This window comes from Streptopelia decaocto (genome assembly GCF_964273445.1).
Source record: "Streptopelia decaocto genome assembly, chromosome: 3".
Lineage (NCBI taxonomy): Eukaryota > Metazoa > Chordata > Aves > Columbiformes > Columbidae > Streptopelia > Streptopelia decaocto.
Window position 1 is genome coordinate 73,808,694 of NC_138656.1, and position 19,783 is coordinate 73,828,476.

General features: G+C 36.7%; 1 protein-coding gene across 4 annotated transcripts in view; it reads right to left on the reverse strand.

The window, feature by feature from the left end:
• The window catches only part of AFG1L (AFG1 like ATPase), a 69,567-nt gene that overhangs the window by 10,046 nt on the left and 39,738 nt on the right, over positions 1 to 19,783 (reverse strand). For all 4 annotated transcript variants that reach the window (XM_082047233.1, XM_082047234.1, XM_082047232.1 and 1 more), the window contains 3 exons: positions 17,635 to 17,717; positions 14,134 to 14,204; positions 13,777 to 13,877 (listed from right to left, as the gene is read on the reverse strand). In XM_082047233.1, coding sequence (XP_081903359.1) covers positions 13,777 to 13,877; positions 14,134 to 14,204; positions 17,635 to 17,717 — 255 coding nt within the window. The remainder of the gene's footprint in view (positions 1 to 13,776; positions 13,878 to 14,133; positions 14,205 to 17,634; positions 17,718 to 19,783) is intronic.

Genomic DNA, 19,783 nt, shown 5'->3' on the forward strand with positions numbered 1-19,783 from the left:
TGTGAAAATGAAGAACCCAGGCAGTCGGGTAGAGGAAACAGGTGGGGGACAAAACCAAGGCTAATGCATTTCAAACGGGAAGAAAGGAAGATGAAATACTCCTTTTGCTTTTTATACAGACATAAACCCAACATTCATAGAGGATTACAATATGCATCTTTATCACAGCCAAACAAGAATTTGATCTACTTCAGCAGTGCAAAATGCAGGCAATTCAGAAACTCCTCTAATTAAGGACATAAAAGGCAGATCATTTAGAGCTGTTTAACAAGAATTTCTGAAACACCTACGCCAGTGCTAAGTGATAATATTCCATAAATGCTGGCAGAAACGTGCCTCTGGAGACTCCAAAAATCTTATGATCAGAGAGATGTGAGCCTAGCAGCCAGGAGTATTTTAATAGAGTGAGTATGTAGCTCCCTGCAAAGACTCAAGTCTGGCGAAACACAACTGAAACTCCAGGTCAGCCCAACTGTTATTTGTGGCTCAGCTGGCATCAGCTGTAGTTCTTTACACAGCAAAGTTCTCAAACCCTCTCTTTTTTAGAGTTCAGAAAGACATAACCCTGAAGATGAAGACAAAGCTTTTAATCTTGTTCTCAACATGACTTACTGTCATATCGGACAAGTCCTGTAATTTCCTTCTGCCTTACTCTACTTAGTGTAAAAAGAAGGAACAACCAACAAATTTACACATGCTCTGGGAACAGTTTAAAACCCTTTTTGTATTCCTCTAACCTTGCTATTGGCCCAGTTTCCATGCTGCCTGCAATTGCTTCAAAGCTTTTCTCACGCACCAGCTACACTCAAAATGCCCCCATGACCATGACCCAGGGGCACCCTGACAGCTTCTCAGGCCACATTCTCACATGCCTGTTGCCCTTGCAAAAATGGCATGGGCATCCACGTAACAGCTCTGTGCCACAGACAAAAGAGAGACAGGGAAAACGGGCTCAAGCCCAGGTTACACCACTGCTAGAGGTTCTGGCTGTACAGTCCATATACAGCAGGTTTCTGCTGTTCCAGCAGCCAAAACCTCTTCCCTAAACTTCACAACGTGGCCTCCAGGCCATTCTTCCTCACCACGCAGCAAGTACTGGTTGAGTCCTGACTGACAACAACACAGGCTGGGGACAAGATGACAAGACGAACAGCATAGAGTCTTAGACATCGCTGTCCCCTGTGTAACCCTCCAGGGCTGAAATTTATTTTACAAAACCTCAAGCAGTCACAGAGAGTATTACCACGAAGGTATTACCTCCTCTGAAGGTGTTAATGAAGCTACAAATCCTCCTAATATTGACACACATATATGTAATCCCCTTATTAAAAGTTTAGCCTGATTAATCTGGTCCTCGGAAAAACATTCTAAAAATAACAACTTGATTTGGTGTGTGTTTCACGTACTGTCTGATCTTTTTTTATTTCATTAATTATCAATCAAAACTCAACTTCAGAACCATAACGCATTTATCTAACAACTGTCACTTAGTATTTGTTACGAGCTCCTTTGCAGGCTGCTTTTTTTTTTTTTTTACAAAAGCATTAACAGATAAGAATCTTTCTTATGGCATTATTGTTCCTGCATGTGTATGTAAGGTAAAAGCGATGTAGGTTTTTGTCATTGACTCTGATGCCAGGAGTCAGTATTTTATAGGCATCATACTAATGCAAAACGCATTAGCACTAGCATGGGCTGCTTTGCTGACACTACTTACTCCACTTCAGCCTGCTTGACTGAGTTCTCACCTTCATTTGTTTTTGTCTCGCTGTCTACTTAATGCATTTTCAGCTATCATCATCTCAGTTCAAGTAGGATGTTTATTATTTGGAGCTCTCTGTGGACTGTTTTAAGAGTTAGTCGTCTCCCGTTTCTATTATATATGCCATTTAATTAAAGTATAAAGCATCCTTCTTCTTTGTTGACTCATCAATGACAAAGTAGCTCATCGTTTAGAGGTTGTCTGAAGAATACATAATGCTTTACATATGTTAGAAAAAGATAATGTTGGAAGATATTCCAGGGCCAGATCGAATAACATCCTGAAGAGCTGTGATTGACAATAACTACAATTTAGTGCAGACACCCCAACACTCCAAAACTTCCTAACACTAAAATGCAGTTTAAGATTAGATATTATTCACAACTTAGACATTAAGCAATAACAAAAAATTATAGAGCCCTTTCTGTAGTTTCCAAAGGAGCCATGCCCTATCACCGTGGTAATATTTCAAGATCATAATTCAAGAAAGAAACAGAAAAACCTGGGCATGATCTGCAAGGCAGTTGCATGCTGAAGTTTAAAAAAAAAGAAAAAGACTAAAATAGTTAAGGCACAGCTAACAATGAAAAAAATTTACTGATGGCAGTACAAAGCTATTGGGAAGCTCTGTAAGTTACAGGCAAAGATAACAAGTTAATTTGAAGCATTATTAATAAACAGAATTTAATTAAGAAGGCAATTTCTTATCAAGTTTTACTGAAGGTTTCTCATGGCAAAATTAAAAGGTATGTCGTTGTGTAATTATAAAACACATCAGAGGGCATACTGAGGAAGGATTAAAATAACATGCAGTTTTGTTTTGGAGCTTCCTAACTAAGCCCTGTGAATTATCCTGCAACTTTCAAATCATTATTTTAAGTTGTCTGAACACTACTTGATGTGAGGTTATACAACTTGTTTGTTAAATTATTCACTAATTGTTTTATTATTCTTTCTTTTAAAATATTCTTTAATGTACATTTTAGTTACTAAGAGCGAAGACACAAAAAATAAATAGACAAATGATGTTGCCAGCAGTAACCACACAAATGAAAACTACATTTTAAAAACATTATTAAAGCTAAAAAGTCAGACACAGATGTCAGGCAGCAGTTGCCTGTGCACCCTTAATCTTTATCTCTTGGATATATGCAACAGTCTTGACTTACATTACCTGATGCTTCCCCTTCTCCCTGGACCTTTGACCCACCAGTATTCACAATAGTGATTCTCATATAAAACACACTTGGAAATAAGTGTTTTGTCCTCATTTCTGGTGTGTCACAAGATGTAACTTTTCATGGACTTTTCAAATACTTGTGTGGAAGAAGAATTACGCATTTCTTCTTCGGCTTTTATTACCACAACAGCTACGTACTTCACCTGCAGTAACAAATTTATCTCTACAACTACAGCTGTGAATCAAGAAAGTGATACTATCTCCATTTTACAAACAGAGGACTCAGAAATTAAAGTTAAAAGCATATGTGAGCTCTTGATGCCATGTTAAGGACCTCTGAAAGCTGATTTTTCAAGTTTCATGGAACACCACCAATTCAAAATACAATGCTCACTTCAGTGAGAGCCATGACTATGGCAGCCTAGGATTCAGTGCCTCAAGAAAATTGCCCAGAAAATTAAGATTACAATTGCCAACAGTGAAAAGGTGGGGTTTTGGCTGGGTTTTTCTGCTTTTGAGTGTGCATGTGCACCTGGTGCAGACTGTGGCAGGCAGCATTCAGCTGTATGTGATCGTGTAATTACAGTATCACATAGGCACTACAGTAATAGTCATTGCTATGTAGAAAGAGGAACAAACTCAGATAACACAAGCAACAGTCTGGAATTTCCCAACTGCATTTTAGTGTTCATAGCACCTTATCCAATACCTACTGCACATCCCTTATGGAAGTTGTTTTCTAGCTTTGACACCCACGTGGTTGATCAGTAGAGCAAGAATCTGAGATCTATAAACCCTGGGGTAGATGATTTTTCTGGATCAAGCACAGCCCCCCTCTATCTCCCGTGACCTCATCACAGAATCTTGGTAAGAACCAATTTTGCTTGATTTTACAGCAAAAGATTTTTAGTCATGTTTCCCATAGCACAAAGTTGTTTCAGACCTTTGCTTTTCTGCTGATTAAGAAGATGCTTGTGACCTCCAGCTTTTTCCCGTATTCATAAACAATTTTACACGCATGTATCACAATGCTATCTCACTAAAATAGTGCTGTTCTGTTCCTGGTCTTTCTTTGGGGTGACTGATGTGAGTGAGGTTCTCAATCTTATTTGTTTTTCTTCTCCTGTGGGAAAATACATGTCATTCTAGCCTAGACTCTCCCAAGCGCACCTCTTCTGCAACTGCTCTACCTGAGTTCATTTTCCTGCACACAGATGAATACTGCTTCAGTAATCAATATTTGCCCATTTCCCCACTTTATCCCAATGGAGTTGAAAAGTCAGCCTCACCAGAGCACACTCCCATGTTCCTTCATAATCCAGCACAACCACTCCTGCCTTAGAAGAGCTTATCTACTCAACAGTGACTGATATCCACGCTGAACCTACAAGAGTGAGATGTCTCAAAGACCTACCAGCTACTCAAGGCTGACTACAGACTGGCAGAACAGTAAGAAGTGCATTTCTACTCCCAGAGCCCTCACTGTGTAATTTCCAGTTCCAACTCCAAAGCATTTGTCAATGAAAAGGTCTCCAAATATAGTTAAGGCTTAAATTAAAAAAAAAAAAAAAAAAGTTTCTTTTGCTTTGTACAGTAAGCAAACAAGCCAACAATTTCAACAGGGATAAGCAGATAAAACACAAAAGGCCATAAGGAAATATATATACATCCAAATTACATTTAAGTTCCTCTTAAATAAGCTACTAGATCACAATTCAAATGATCTTTTGATTTAAGTTTTCAAAAGAACCTAGAAACTACAGGAATTAGGTTTATAGATAATTCTGTTTATAGGTCTATTTAAATATTGGCACTTACTGGTAAGATTTCAAAACCTCTTTGTGTATTCCTTGATCTACAAAGTACAGGATGTAAAACCTCAAGGTTTATGCAGCTTTCACTAAAGTAAATGCTTTCTAAAATTAAGCCCTGATACACACAAAATAAGGTATAAAGCAGAAAGGAGGTCTGACTAACAATATTACTACATTACTATCTGAAATAAGTTTCTTAAGTGTATTTTACAAAACACACTTGGCAAGTTAGATAAGGCTTTTTTTTTTGGTGGATGGGGTATAGAAACTGACTACATTCTTAAAGCAAATGTAGCTAAATGAGAGACACACTCTCAGTCCAGAGCTTGAGCTGCAAAAATTAATCTCCTGCTGTGAATAAAACTAAGATCAAAATCAAACTAATGGAAACAATTATTTTAAACAGTTACTGAAAATAGTGCTCACTTCCAAACAACTCCATGGGATGTTTATTTACAACTACACCCAACAATCTTACAATCCTAAAGCTGACACCAAATTATATATACAGCAGATACATTTAGCTTACTTTTTAATGAAGTCAGTTCCCTCAAAATAACTCAGAACCATTGAACTGCAAATACAGCTGGGTTGCGTCATCATGTAGGAGAGACATTCGATTGACTTAAAAGCAGACGCTTGCACTCCTAAATCACTTGTTGCCTTTGAAAATGGTGACTTCGTTTTTTTTCAAAAGCTTGCTTACATCTTTCGTTTTGAAGTGCAAGCTATTCAAGTTAGGAACCACATCTTTCTCCTCGTCTGTAGAATGTGCCTATTGCAATGGAACCACAACCTATCAGAAACTGCTGCTTCTTTGTTGTGATAATCTACGCAAATACTGTGTTTTGTCAATTGCAGAAAAGCTAAACAACTTCTAAAAAAAAAAAAAAAAAAGAAAACAAAACCAAAACACAGTAAGATAACCTTTTACAACATAGATATTAAATTTGTTTTCTTAGCTTTGTTATGCCGTAGTTTGCCAACACTTAGTAATCCAAATACCCTTGCCCTGTTTTCCAGCTCAAACTGGAAACATGTCCTTATTTAAATTTCTTCAAAAATAATAAACCTCATAGACTCATGTAGCCCCATATCCTCTAGTAGTAGCCTGAGGCAGTTGTCTAGGGTGAATATAGGAATAGGATATGCATATCACAATAATTTGCTGATATACTTTCCCAGGTACCAGCAACTTCTTGTTCATGAACTTCCATGCATTTCTATATTAAACCTTCTGCATTTAACACGACTCTTTGTTCTTTAGTTTACCCATCCACAAAATCAGTTTTATAGATATAGCTTCCCATGGTGTTAAGACATCATGTTAATTGATACTTGGTCGCTGGATAAAAGGATATATTTAATTACCTAATGAAAAGACTAGAGCGTCCATGAAACAAAGTTATTCAACCTTTGTAAAGAAAAGGTTAAAATGTGTATGAGTACACTACAAAGTCAGAATTCCCAGTAGAGGGCAGTAGTTACTACGCACAAGTGAGAGGAAGACTGTAAAAGATAATACTGGGAGGAAGACAAAATCTCTTTACTCCTTAAGGACTTTGGAAGGTTACCTATAAGGTACACTGTTGTCTAAATTATTTATACCAGATCAAGATTTAAGACAAAGTGTCACAATTATCAGTTTTTAAACAAAATTTTAAACGGGAAGTAAAGAAAGAAGACTGGCAGAGTGTGATTTTTCTAAGGCATAATGAAAACAGAGCTTTATGTGTAAACACAGCGAAATGAAACCACTGTGATGCAGTAGTAAGACGTAGATTTGCACGATTGCTAGTTTAGGATACTGAGATTTTAAAATCAAGTTAATACATACATTTTATTTTTAAAAGTATTTTCATCTGAACTTTGGGTATACATCCAACTGCTGAGAAAAGGGATAAGGGAAAAAAAAAAGGTTTTAATAAACATGTTGCTGAATTCAAGTTATCAGGCCTGACCATCTGAAAAGCCTACTAGAATTTGTCAAGGACAATTATAAACTGTATTTGCTTGTCAAGAACCACGTCCTTAGGATTCACTATGGTGGTGATTTTTCATTCACACACTAACTCAATGAAAAAATTAACTAATTCTGTTTTTTGCAACAGTCTAACTCCATTGGTAAATGTATCCTTCATTGTAGAGACAGAGAAACTGTCAGGAAGAAATTAATTAAAGGCTACAAAGAACAGAGAAGGATAATGTTAGCACTAAAATCCAGGAACTATAGGTCAAATCCTGTTCAGTGTTTCTCCCAGTCTTCTCTGGTTACGTTTTGTTCATTTTACGGGGCCTTACCAAATGCTAGGATAACAAACATTTCGATGAAAACTGAGCATAGTTCTCCTGGACGATGAGCCTGGAGAAGCACATTTACTGGGCTGCATTCCAGTGAGCAGGTAACTACTTTCAAGCCACAACAAGAGCTACCGTGTGCCACACTGTGACCTCCTGTGTCAGATCTGGAAAACTGCTTCTCATTTTGCTCTAAAGCCACTAAAATAGATCAACATCCCCTTATCCAGCATTTTTTTTTAGTTTTAAATGTATTCACACTTAACTAAATTAGCTGAAACCTGGAGTTCTCCTCAACTGGGTAACTATGATTTAAAAATCTCTGTAAACAATAATGTAACAAGTGCTGATTTGCTATTTTCATCTGTTCTTTATTGGCTCACATTTCATGAAATCATGTGACACCAAAGTGGAAAATGTTCTAAAATTTCCCTTTAAAACAGAATTTTGATTTTATTTCAAAGGAAACATCACCGAATTTGAAAAAAGGTTTTACAGACTGTTGAGGTGAAATAACGCGTTACAGAAGTTACTGTCTAAATAGGTAATAATTCGACCAATTTCAGAGGTATCCCCTTAATCCTACACCAATAAACGTAAACAGAGTTTTTAAGTCTGAATGTTCACCGCTGTGGACTGCACAGTAATAGTTACCCAAGACCAGACCATAAGAGATATCATCACAACAATGTGAAAGCAGAGTTACTTGGCTGATAAACTATCTCTCCAACGTAACAAAAGCATTCACCCTTTCACATATTGACTCTTGCAAAACTTAAATTCTTCTTTCTGGAACCATTAAAGGTTATGGATGGCCAAAGGAATCAATTCACCAAGTTCTGACTACGATATTGTTCGTTCATGCTGCAAAGGCTATTGAGAACCATATGAGCACTGGTATATGCCAGTTTCAAAAAAACTCCAGAAAAATATCTTCCAAGATATTTTTGCAACAATCCAATATTAAAAGAAATAACTTCTTAAAACAACTGATTCCTTTCATTACATTCACTGATGCCTCTACCTTAAATTATATACTGGTTTTGTAATTATGAACCAAATACAACAGAGGAAATAAATGTAACCACAACTATTTGCATTAACTAAATAACATGATATTATATTTTGAGTTGTTCTTGCTCCCTTGTATTTATTAGATGTGAAAAATGCAAACAAATCCCTAACCAGAGTCAATATCCACCTTCCACTGTGAAACCAGCTTTCATCTTGAAACTTCCCCATTCTGAATGGATGCCTCAAACAGACTTCATATGGACATGCATCTATGCGTGTGAACGAGTATTCATTTTTTGGTGAATTACTGTATTTCTGAGAGTAAGGCTATTACACATCTTGCTCCTCAAGTTAAGACTTTTCTTTAGAAGTGGCTCAGTGAGAAGTTGTCGAGCTTCCATGCTGTGGTACAGGAACGTCAAATTTGAAAGAAAGGTTGCTTGGTATCAGGGAAATGTCTTATATACATCTTGTGAAACCCCACTCAAATCCAAGGAATTTACAAATCTCAGAAAAATGCAGACTGAGCTCACTGCACAGACTGATAGTAGACTAAGAATTGTCCCAAAAATCTCAAAAGCCTGAGGAGGCTGAGTGCAGGTTATCCACTTGAGACAGACTGGGCACGTTCCCCTGCCAGTTGCTGAACTCGAGACACTTGCCAACAGGCAGTGTGGACCCTGTCTCTCTCACATCCCTAGTTTTACACAATTTAAGACCAGAACAGATCACGTGACCCTTCAATTTCCTGAATTTTAGAGACAGCTAAGCCTAAGAACTAGTACTTAGGCTCAAACACAAATACCTCTTTCTAAAATGACAGTTTTGACCCAAAGCACCGTATAAGGAGGCTCTGCCACTTCCTTCACTGTTTCAAATATGTGAATGGCTGCTTTTCTTGTTCCTTTTTTTTTTTTTTTTTAAATGTAATCTAATCTCCGTAGGCTCTGGTTTTAATTATGTCTTCTTCTGCTAGCTTTGGGAGCCCATTAATATCTGTATTTTTTTTTCCTGTGAAAATGGCTGTACCTTATAAAATCATCTTCCTGTCTTCTTTTTAATAAGACGAACAAATTGAACTGTAAGTCTGTCATCTGAGGGCACAAATTCTCCAGCTCAAATGGTCTGTGGCTTTTTTCAACAGCCTTTTCAGCTTTTTCAATGTCTTTTCTAAAATTCTGATGTCAAAACCACATCTAACATTCTGCCATCGATCTGAGAGGTTTTTAAAATTAAAATAATCTTTCTACCCTCCTGTTTATTTTCACCCTAACCATCCCAGATGAAATTAGGTCTAATTGCCCTAACATTGGACCAGAAGCTCCTTTTGAGCTGTTTGTCCTTACAACACTTAAAGCTATTTCCAAGCCACTATGCCCAGGACACAGTCTCTTCCTCCTGTAGGTATGACTTGTGTTCCCAATTTCTAGATATAAAATTTTGTGTTTGCTTAGATTTAAAAAAGCCAAACCAAAACATACCCTCTCCATCCTCCCCCAAAATCTCAGTTCTGCTGAGAAATAAATTGCATGCAGCATCCTAGTTTTCATCACTCCCCCCATACACACACCTCTCTTTGTACTTAGAGCAAATTGTATCAGCATTTATGTTAAATTCAAAACTGCTGGGGAAAAAAAAATATTGTACTGGGCTTAGTATAAAAATGTGCTCATTAGAAACGCTACACTCAACAACAACCCTTTGGTAGTAATTCTTTCTATATGTTAGTTAACTAACTTCACAATCCATTTAACAAATACTTTCTTGACACTTCATAAAGCCACTATCTTGGTAAGAAGAACAGCTTCTACACAACTCAACCTTTTCCACAAAAATCAGGAAATTCATTTCATTTCCATTCTGTAGTTATCCACAGTGTGAATCCAGAACCAGCTTCTCCATTACCCTTTCTGGACTAAAATCTGGCTGCCAGCCTGCAGTTACACCAGTCATCATACTTGTATGAATTTTGCTTGCTTATTTTTTTAATATTGGCACATAGTAGCTTTCTTCCAGGGCCATGGAATTTCTCTTGCACTCCAATATTTATCAAACATAGAAAGCTAGTCAGTGATCTCAGTCTAGTTTTCTAGGACTCCAATGATTCAAAATTAATTTGCAGGCTATTTTTAATATGCTAACTATTAACAGACTGAAAGTCATTTTATCATCCTTTCGTCAAACAAATATTTCACTCTGCTTCCCCTAGAACAAGTATTTTTTGCAAAACCTTTTCCCTTTTCCACATCATTATTAGAAGTTCAGCCATCTCTATCTAAGAATAAGCCAATAACATTGAGATAATAAAAACTGTAGCAAACCTCCCATTTTACTTAACAATAAAAAGTCTCATAGCTGAGCAGACATAATATTTGCCATTTAGTTTCTCTTTATTCTTCCCATACTTCATAACTAGCTGCGGTTCATTCTATATTATTTGATTGTCTCAACAGTGACACAGGACACACATTTTACTCTCTTCTTCCTCAAAAAGTCCTTCTTGTTCTTTCCATTGTTTTTGTTCACACTTCCCTTTCAAATTAGTTTCGTTCATATTTCCCTTTTGCTTTTGAAAATTACCCTTCCTGAACACTCAAATATGTAATTCCCCTGTTTGGAAGTATCTTTTGGTTACACTGAATGTTAGAAAATTATAGAGAAGATTGTCCTTATGCAAGATAAATTCCTAGATGAATTCATCACTGTAAGCTCCCATAAAGCTGCTCAAATCAAATGACCCTGTACTGGATGCAGTACATTTTATGCTAGAAAAATCTCATTTGCAATTTTCAGGCTAATTAGATTCCACCATTTTCTGCATTTCATCTACAGCATAAGCTTCCCATACAATGGTATTTTTTTTCTTTATCTGCTTTTTATAGCCAAGTGCTCAAAAAGCAATAGACCTCATTCTCCATTTGCAACAGACTCCTATGAGTACTACCCTCTTGGGTTTGTTAATTAGTAGACTGATTGATATGTATTCAAGATCCTCGTATTAATTAACTTTAAGGCAGGTACCAGTGTCTTTAATGTTGCATACTGTCCTTCACCTCTTTTAGCCACTCTGTCCTTAAGTAGGCTGTAAGCACTGATGTAACATTCTTACTTTATGAATTGTCCCATGAGATTTCAATAATATCAATTATATCTCATTTTTCACCACTAATGAGAATTTCCTATTTATCATGCTTGTCACCAGGTCTTATCACTGATATAAATCCCACTGCAAATCTTGTTTTCGATTCTGCTATAAGTTTACTTGGCTCCTACGACACCAGCTTCAGATTGCACTTATCTAGCTAGTATGCTTCACTTGGCCTGGCAGTAAAGCCCCCTCCTGGTTGCTGCAGGCTCCAGTTTGGAAGATTTCCCACCCTGTGTCCCTTCAGACAATCTGCCTTCCCATGGGACTTTGTCCACATATCTGGCACAAAGAAACTTGCAGATTCACCCAAGCCAAAGCCAACAAATTCCCCTGCAGCATTTTCTCTTGTGGATCGTTTTCATTACATCTTTCTCAGCCTCTTAGTTTCCTTTTTCTTAACAGTTGCACTCATGATGCCTGTCAACTTATCTACCATTTGGCACCACAAGCAGTACCAAACAGCTTTTAGCTATGTCTCCTACAGATTTCTGCTTTATCCTTCTACAAATAATTCCCACTATTAGCCAGCTTATTTGAAAATATATGAATGACTGTACACTTCCTCTCATGTTGAATGTCTCCTGACTTTGAGGGTTATTTTGACAACAAACCACCAGTTCACTCCTCCAGATCCTACCTATTCTTCCTTTTTTCTGTGGCATCAGTGGGAATGACTTCCCATTCTGACTGTTAAAGAGAAGATACTGCACATATAAATTTTTCCACCAAAGAGTTAAAAAGTTTTCATTAAAAAAAAGGAACCTGGTTTCATGGTTTGACAACTTATTTTTTCTTTCGGCTTTTAGTAGATTTTAAAGGCAACAGGGCAGGCAAATGCAGCAGCTGGCCAGGCAAGGTCTTAAATGCAGCTTATACCAATAGGAATTTTTGACTATTGCTATGAAGCACTATAAAAGTTTACATTTGTGAAAAATATTGTATTAGAGGCAACTCAAGCCGTTCATCCAAATTTAATGCACAATTCTGAAGTTCATGACTATACTTCTCTACCTATGAAGTGAGCACAGTGATACCACCTTACCAACACACTAATGTAACATATATGAAGGTACACCAGTCACCTGAAGAGAAAAATCATGGCAAAATAAGTAATTGAATACAACAATTAAAGGTAAAAACAAATTGAGCCATACAAATTATGATGCAGGAAGCTGCTTAAGAAAAACATTTATTGTCTGCCATGTGATTATTGCATTAGAGACTATCATAGCACATCTGCAGAAGGCATCTGAACTGAGACAGCAGACTTCCCAAGTCCTGAGTGATCACCATCAGAACAATCCTGTTAAATGATGTTTAACATTTCACAAGGATTCTCTTTACTTATTCTGCAAACCAAGCACTTCAGCACTGTTACACCAAGATGGTCTGAACCCCACATCATTTAACAGGATCAGAACCTTCAGACCCCAAGTAGTGGCTGCTGCCACCTGAGCTACCAGAGCACTTCTCCTTAGAAGCAATTTATCATCTCAGTTAAGTACATAAGGCATTTATTGGACTAAAGAATTTTACAAGTGTTTGCTGACAGCACAGTTTGCTGATACATTAAGAGGCACAATGAAGAACAAGTCTCAAAACTTTTAGTGAAAAGCAAGCTGTTCTACCCATGACATACCTTCATTCTCACAAATGGCTAACCGGCTTTGTCTGAAACTAAAAAACAACAAAGCCTAAAACCTACAGTCTGAAACGTAACCAGTGAAATTTCTGTCCAAATACTCATCAACTTAGTAGCTACAAGGAAGTGAAAACAATGTTATAAACAAAGGACTGGTCAGCATCCTGATTCAAAGGTGCTCTCAGCCCAGTTTAGAGTTGTGGCCATTTAACAACAACTTCAGGTGTCAGCAGAGAGGTCACTGAAGTAGGATGCAATTTCTGGGGCACTGTCTTCAAACCCACTGGCGGTCACATACAAATAGAGCTTTTCAGGAATCACACCCCACATATTTGGCAGAGATTTTGGCAGTATTTAGCAAAATTTGGCAAATTCTGAGAAGAAGGCCTGATACTAAACAGCCCTTGTATAGCTAGTTACAATTAAGGCACACCACAACAGCTTCACTCTAGTGCTGCCAGCATTACTACTCTTTTGCTTGAGTATCAACTTAAACCCCAGATTTTAAAAACAGTATTTGAATGCTCTTTACATATTGATACATTGTGACTACTAATATTCCAGCAATTATGCTAACCCAGGCACATACTAGATTTTTGAACACAATCTGTAATATACTCAAGAGTGAATTTGCTGTATCATTAAAACGCAAATTATTATTGTTCTTTTGGGAAGCTGCGTTTTGTGGGGGTTTTTTCCTCCTGTTACATTAAAAACCTTTCTGCCAAGTTAAAAACAAAACAAAACAACACAAAAAACAACAACAACAACAAAAAGCTTTTAATTTAGTATGACTTGTGAAAATAGCAAGTTTTTATGTTTGGGGTTTGTTTTTTGTAGGTTTTTTGTGTTTGCGTTTTTTTTTTAAACTGTGAGAAGTCTGAGCATTAACTGATCCAGATTTCACTGGGTACTCACTCTGTCGCACAGCTCTTCAAACGTGAAGTCTGCAATGGTTCCACACGCTTTATTCAGCCTCAGCTCTCTGCCTTGCACTTTTAGAATCCTTGGTCTAGTTACTATGGGAACATGAACAAAGACTCAATCTTCTCTGGATAATTACTATAAAATTCATCTCTTACAGATAGGAAATGCATAGCTTGATGAATAATAGCACATGATTCAACACATAAATTAGACAAAATGCTGATACAATGACTGCCACTTGAGTGTGGCATCAACCCATATACAGCAATGGAACTTATTAATTGGTCAGTGGAGATTGGGCATTGTGTTCTAAATGTATTCTCTTTCAAGAGAAATTAACTTACGTACAATCATTTTGTTTCTGAGCCAGCTCATCAAACAACTTATCCATGACAGCCTCCACATCAGCTTCACTTGTGCTACAGTGAAAAGAATAATAGAATATGAAATTAATAACACTTGAAGCCAACATCAAACAGCTGCCTGAGCCTGCTTAGCTTTTTGCCCATAAAAAAAGAGAACAGGATGTTATGCTCTAAATACAAACATTAGATTTAGAATACACTTAAAAGTAGAGAATATTAACTCTCAGGTAGATGATTCTGCCTTATTTGCATACACTGAAAGACTTCTGTGTTTTGAGCTGTTTCCAGTAATGAGGCAATACAGGCACAGCAGATCCATTAACACTATGTGTACACAATGAGAAAAAAGGCTTCTGGCTCTATCTCGCATGCAAAATAAGAGCAAATAGACAAGGCAAGACAGTCAAGCACCTAAAGAAGTATCCTTTGAAATTTCTGAGAGGGGACTTTGTGAAATTAAATATTGGAGCAGCTTTCGGGGTTGTGGGGGGGGGGGGAAGAACATCAAGTCAACTGATTGTATTGATCAAACAATTTGCAAAATTAAACTACGAAATTCAAAATAATAGCATGATCTCTGCTTTAGTAATTTTATCAGTTTTCCTCTCTCTGTTGCCAATACTATCTGGGAAAAGATAACTACAGAGAGTTAAAATGCAAAATATCTGTGCTGAGAGCTGAAGCAAAGTTTATATTCATCTGCTAGTTGCCCCAAGAATTACAGACCTGTCTGATCAGAGAATATTTTTTGTCACTGGATGGGTTAGAGGGCATCTGAAAGATGATACATAATAATTCTAGCTGAGTTTGAAAGCTGAGTGTAGTAAATTAATGCCATGCTAGACAATAAAGTGGAACTAGGATTTCTAATGCTTCATTGAAGTTTGTATATTCTCATTTGGTGTGAAAACACTACTTTTATAGATCATGGAGGCACTCAAGTTGCATTGCTTCATGCAGTTCTACACCTCTTCTAAACAGTAAATGATGATCAGCATGTTACACAATTATTTTCCTATTCATTAGGCCTTAAGCACCTTAAAAATGTTAACAGCAGAACTGAAATAACTACTTTTTAGCTCCAGCTTAATGATAGCAAACCTTGTAGATATAAACCTTGGGAAAAGAGAAAACCACACACACATACAAAAAAAAAACCCACAGCAGCAAAACCCAAACCTCTGCAAGTGCCATTCCAAACACTTTTTTAAAACCCTTTTCTGATCAGAGTACATTAAAATTGTAACTTAAAAAAAAAAAAGATCCTCTCAACATTGATATTTGTGTGCTGCTTTCCTCTGACAAAACAACAAATTAAAAGAAACAGACAAAACCTGAAAAGAAGTCATAAAAAGGGGGAAAGAATGTGTATATATTAGAGAGTATGCACACATGTATGCATTGAACTATCAGAAAGTTTGATGTAAAGGCTACAAGAAGAAACAGCTGAGTATGATACCTGGATGGATACTTGCACCTCATTGCCAAGAAAGTTTGTTTTGGAAATAGATACCTGAGACTGAGATCAAGGAAGTTGCTTTGATCAGGAATCTTGTAATTGTGTTAAACTGACTGCTTTCAGATGAGTATGAAACAGCTTTAAGCAACCCTTAGTTGCATATTTTAAATTAAGAAAAGATTACATAAATTATGAAGCATCAAGAGGATTTTAAAAAAATTGTCATGGTGATACTATATTAATAGGCGAATGTAAACATGTTGGACAAGAACATTTTCTTTGCTAAATGAATGTCAAAAATCTGTAGCAAAATACTGTATAGTTACTAATTTTAAAACAAAAGAAAAAAGAATTCTCCACCTACTACACTAGTTCTGCAGGGTTGCCCCAATGAATGAGTTTAAATAGAAAAATGAATAACTTCCTCAGAAAAAGCAAGGAGGATCAAATAAGTATCTTATTTCCATTGCCAGCTATAGGATTATTATTTTTTTCAATCACTGGTTCCTAATGATTTACACAACAAATTCTAGAGGTAATCAACATCCTTCCAATGAGAGAACATGAGACAAACATCACCAGTCTCTGCCATTCATTTGATCACAAGTTTTACAGCGGAACACCATGAAATAGTTTGGCTGGGTCTTGCTCCTGGGGCTTGTTCATGTTTCTTCTCTTCCAAGACCTGATGCCATAGGCACCATGTGTAGCCTATTACCTGCTGGAAACCGCAGATGTGCTTTTCCTTGCTTCAGAGCACGGGCAGTGAGAAAATAATATGGTAGGTGCCCTTCACAGTCAGCAGAGTGCAGTGGGCACAAAAAGTAGAGCCGTAAGCAGGGCCAGCAACGCAGACACTGGAACAAGGGCTACGATGAGCAATGGTAACAGGAAGGGAACAGAGAGAACAGTGGCCACTTCAAACAGCACTTCCGAGCAGCCACCGCAAAACTTAAAGAAAGCGGAGCCAGCCAAGAATACAGAACATACAGAACGTAGAACTTTTCCTGAGTTGATACAGTCACACTCTGAAGATACAGGACCTCCATTTGACCTGTTTTCCATATATAAAATTCTGTCATTTCCTTCCAGAAGCAAAGTTACCTGTTGTAATTCTCTTAGGCAGTACTCCTTCTTCTGGACATACAATTTCTAACTTTATTATAGAATGATTCAGACATACTTCATCTCAAATACCTGTTACATCAATGAAAATACTGCACCTTTCTTAATGGAAACACGACTTTAAATCAAAACCGTATGTTAGGTTGAAAGATACAACCGTTATAAAACTGATTTTAAGTTATTGCTGTCTACCTTGCTCAGGTTGTCATCGATTAAATAATATTACAAGAGCAAATACAAGATAGAAAAATGTCAGCAATGCAAAGGTTTCAAAGTTTGTTTGCTTTGTTTTAAAAAGAGGATGTTTCTATTAGGCAGATACATGCTGCAACCATAAGCATAACTGTGAACATATTTTAAATATATTTATTTGCAAATATAGAATAAAGTGCTAAAGACATTTTGTCACGATAAACAGAAACAGTCTGTCAAAACAGGAGGGTGTTGAGGTTTTTTTAATCCACAGCACTGGAAACACCCAACATTAAATGAATCCTTGTCATTGGATTTCTATAAATACTTAATTACTTAAATACAATAAGGATGTTCTTCTATTATAAGAGAATTGTGCAATCTCTTACAAGAGGATATTCATTACTTTCTAACCATCTGTCACTTCAGTTCTCCAAACACCACACCTCCCAAAAAAAATCTAATTAGTTTTTATTCAGTCACACATTATAAATGATGCTACTGTGGATACTGAAAATGTAGTTTAATGAAGTTAATATCAAGGCATAATGGAAGGCGGTTTGCTGAACAAAATGGACCAGAAGGCAAAGAAAGGAAAAGTCACATTCTGCTAATTCTACTCTACATTTTTCATTTCCTATTGACTAGGAAATTCCTGGCTAATAAGAAAGAAAAAGAGGGCAAATACCATATCACAGATAAACTTACAGGTAGTAGAGTTTTCCAGCAGCGGGAAGCACTCGTTTCCTATAGTCTATGCCAGAATCAAGCTGGACTGTGTTGCAGTATTTCTACAGAGACAAAAAAAAAAAAAAAGGAATAGCTTTTCTGAAGCCAAAGCTGTGTTCATTATTGTCTGTGTTAGAGGAAAGACACACTGCTGTGATAAACCATCAGCACGAACATCATCTGCAAAACTGAAATCAAGATCACAAAATTGAAGACTCCTTCACAATTATCAAAGCAAAGAAACAAGCTGGAAATCATTCACATATTCCAAACAAAAAAGTAACCATTTTCAAAAGTCCATCACCTAGAAAATTAATATTGATTGGAAGCACAGGGAATAAATCGAGAGTGGATATTACCCCTTCTCTCTGGGTAGTGCTTTGTTGGGGGTGCGTGTGAAAATAATTATTTTCATGTTAAATAATACATATTTAGAAATAAAAAGTTAGGAGCAACAGAAGTTTAACAGATCACAATAGAATTCTAGCAGAGACAATTGAAACTACTTCTACTTTACAGACTAAAAATATTTTTCTTTTCCTTCTACTAAGAATATTAAAAATGTTATGAGTCAAACACCAAATATACAAACCATGCCAAGTCTTACTGCAAAATGGACTGAAGCATAAAGGGGAATAAACAAAGCTCTACAACAAGATTTTGTTTCATTTTTGTAATGTCTGAATTTACTCACAGGAGGACCTCCTTTCCTCCCACCCCACATTAAACAATCTGTAAGATTCCAAGTGGGATAGATGTGTTCCTGAGTAGTCACAATAATTGCTCCTCTTAGAAAACTCAAAACCAGCTGCACTAAAAGGTACTTTTTTTATGATTCAAGGCCTGAGGCTGAGAGCAAAATTATCACTAACCTCAGTGGGATCAAGATTTTACAACCCCTGGCAAAAGGAATAGCTCTGCTTATCTGTTATTACTACTGCCAACATACACAACTTCTGGATGTTAGACAGCCAGAGGCAAAAGAAGACATAAAAGAAAGGGAAGAAAAGTTTTAATATTTTAGGAAATATACCACTATCACCAATTTAATTAAAGCAATGAAACCTTTTTTTAGGTAATTCAACTCTATCAAAATTCTTTGGATTGCTAAAATCCACTAAACTACTCTGCTTCTTCACTGCACTATGAACTATTAGTTTATCTTTAACACTCTCATTAAGCATTTCATATTCTGTGTGTCAAATTTTTCAAAGCCTCCTTAAGGCCATTCAAGTATCAAAATTGGAAATGTCAAATCTCATTTATAGCAACTACATTGCAGGAAGAAAAAACTTACATTTTAGAAGAACTATTATCAGTGATTTAAGGAACAATGGCCCTTTTGAACAAATGCATTGAATAGGACTTACAGATTACAAATATCTGCAGGACTGACTGTGATGACTCATTGCACTAATTTTTTGCCCTTGGCTATTACTGAAGGCTCTACACCTATTTTAAACCTCCAACTTCTCTGCAAAGATACACAGCTGAAGAAAGAAGGTGAAAAAAAGTCATCCTGAAGGCACAGAATCCCACGAAAATCCATGTATCTTTAATTCCAGTAAGTGAAAAAGCCATGCTAATCAAATCATTATCTTGGGCTAAGGCTACTGCAAACACAATAGCATTGGTGCTACAATATTATTATAATCTATTCCCTTTCTTTTCATGAAAGCTTACAAAGAAAGAGAATAACAGAGCAGAAGAAAAAAGTTCCAGAGGCATCTAATAATATGCATGAGGGAGGGAGGATGTTTAAGCTTTTCTTCAGCATCAGTCTGGCAGTCAGGGCTAGAAGGAATATTCCTGAAATTTCACAGCAGCGCTGATGTACTTTGCCTTTCTTTGCCAGGCACTGATGCTCAGCTTCTTTCCACACAAAGTTTTATTTTTCTCAAGTAGTAGCTTAGTTCAAGTATTATTTTCTGCACAGAAAACAAACAAACAAACAAACACAATTATACAGCTATGCAGACTATTAAATTATTTAGATAAACCTTAGATACTCAGATATTTACTAATGCTATTTATAATTTTGGTTTTATTTTCCTGGAAACAACGGGAAATTTTGCATGGATCCAGCCCCATCTCTTTGGCCTTCAAGATTGGTTTAAAAATGTTACCG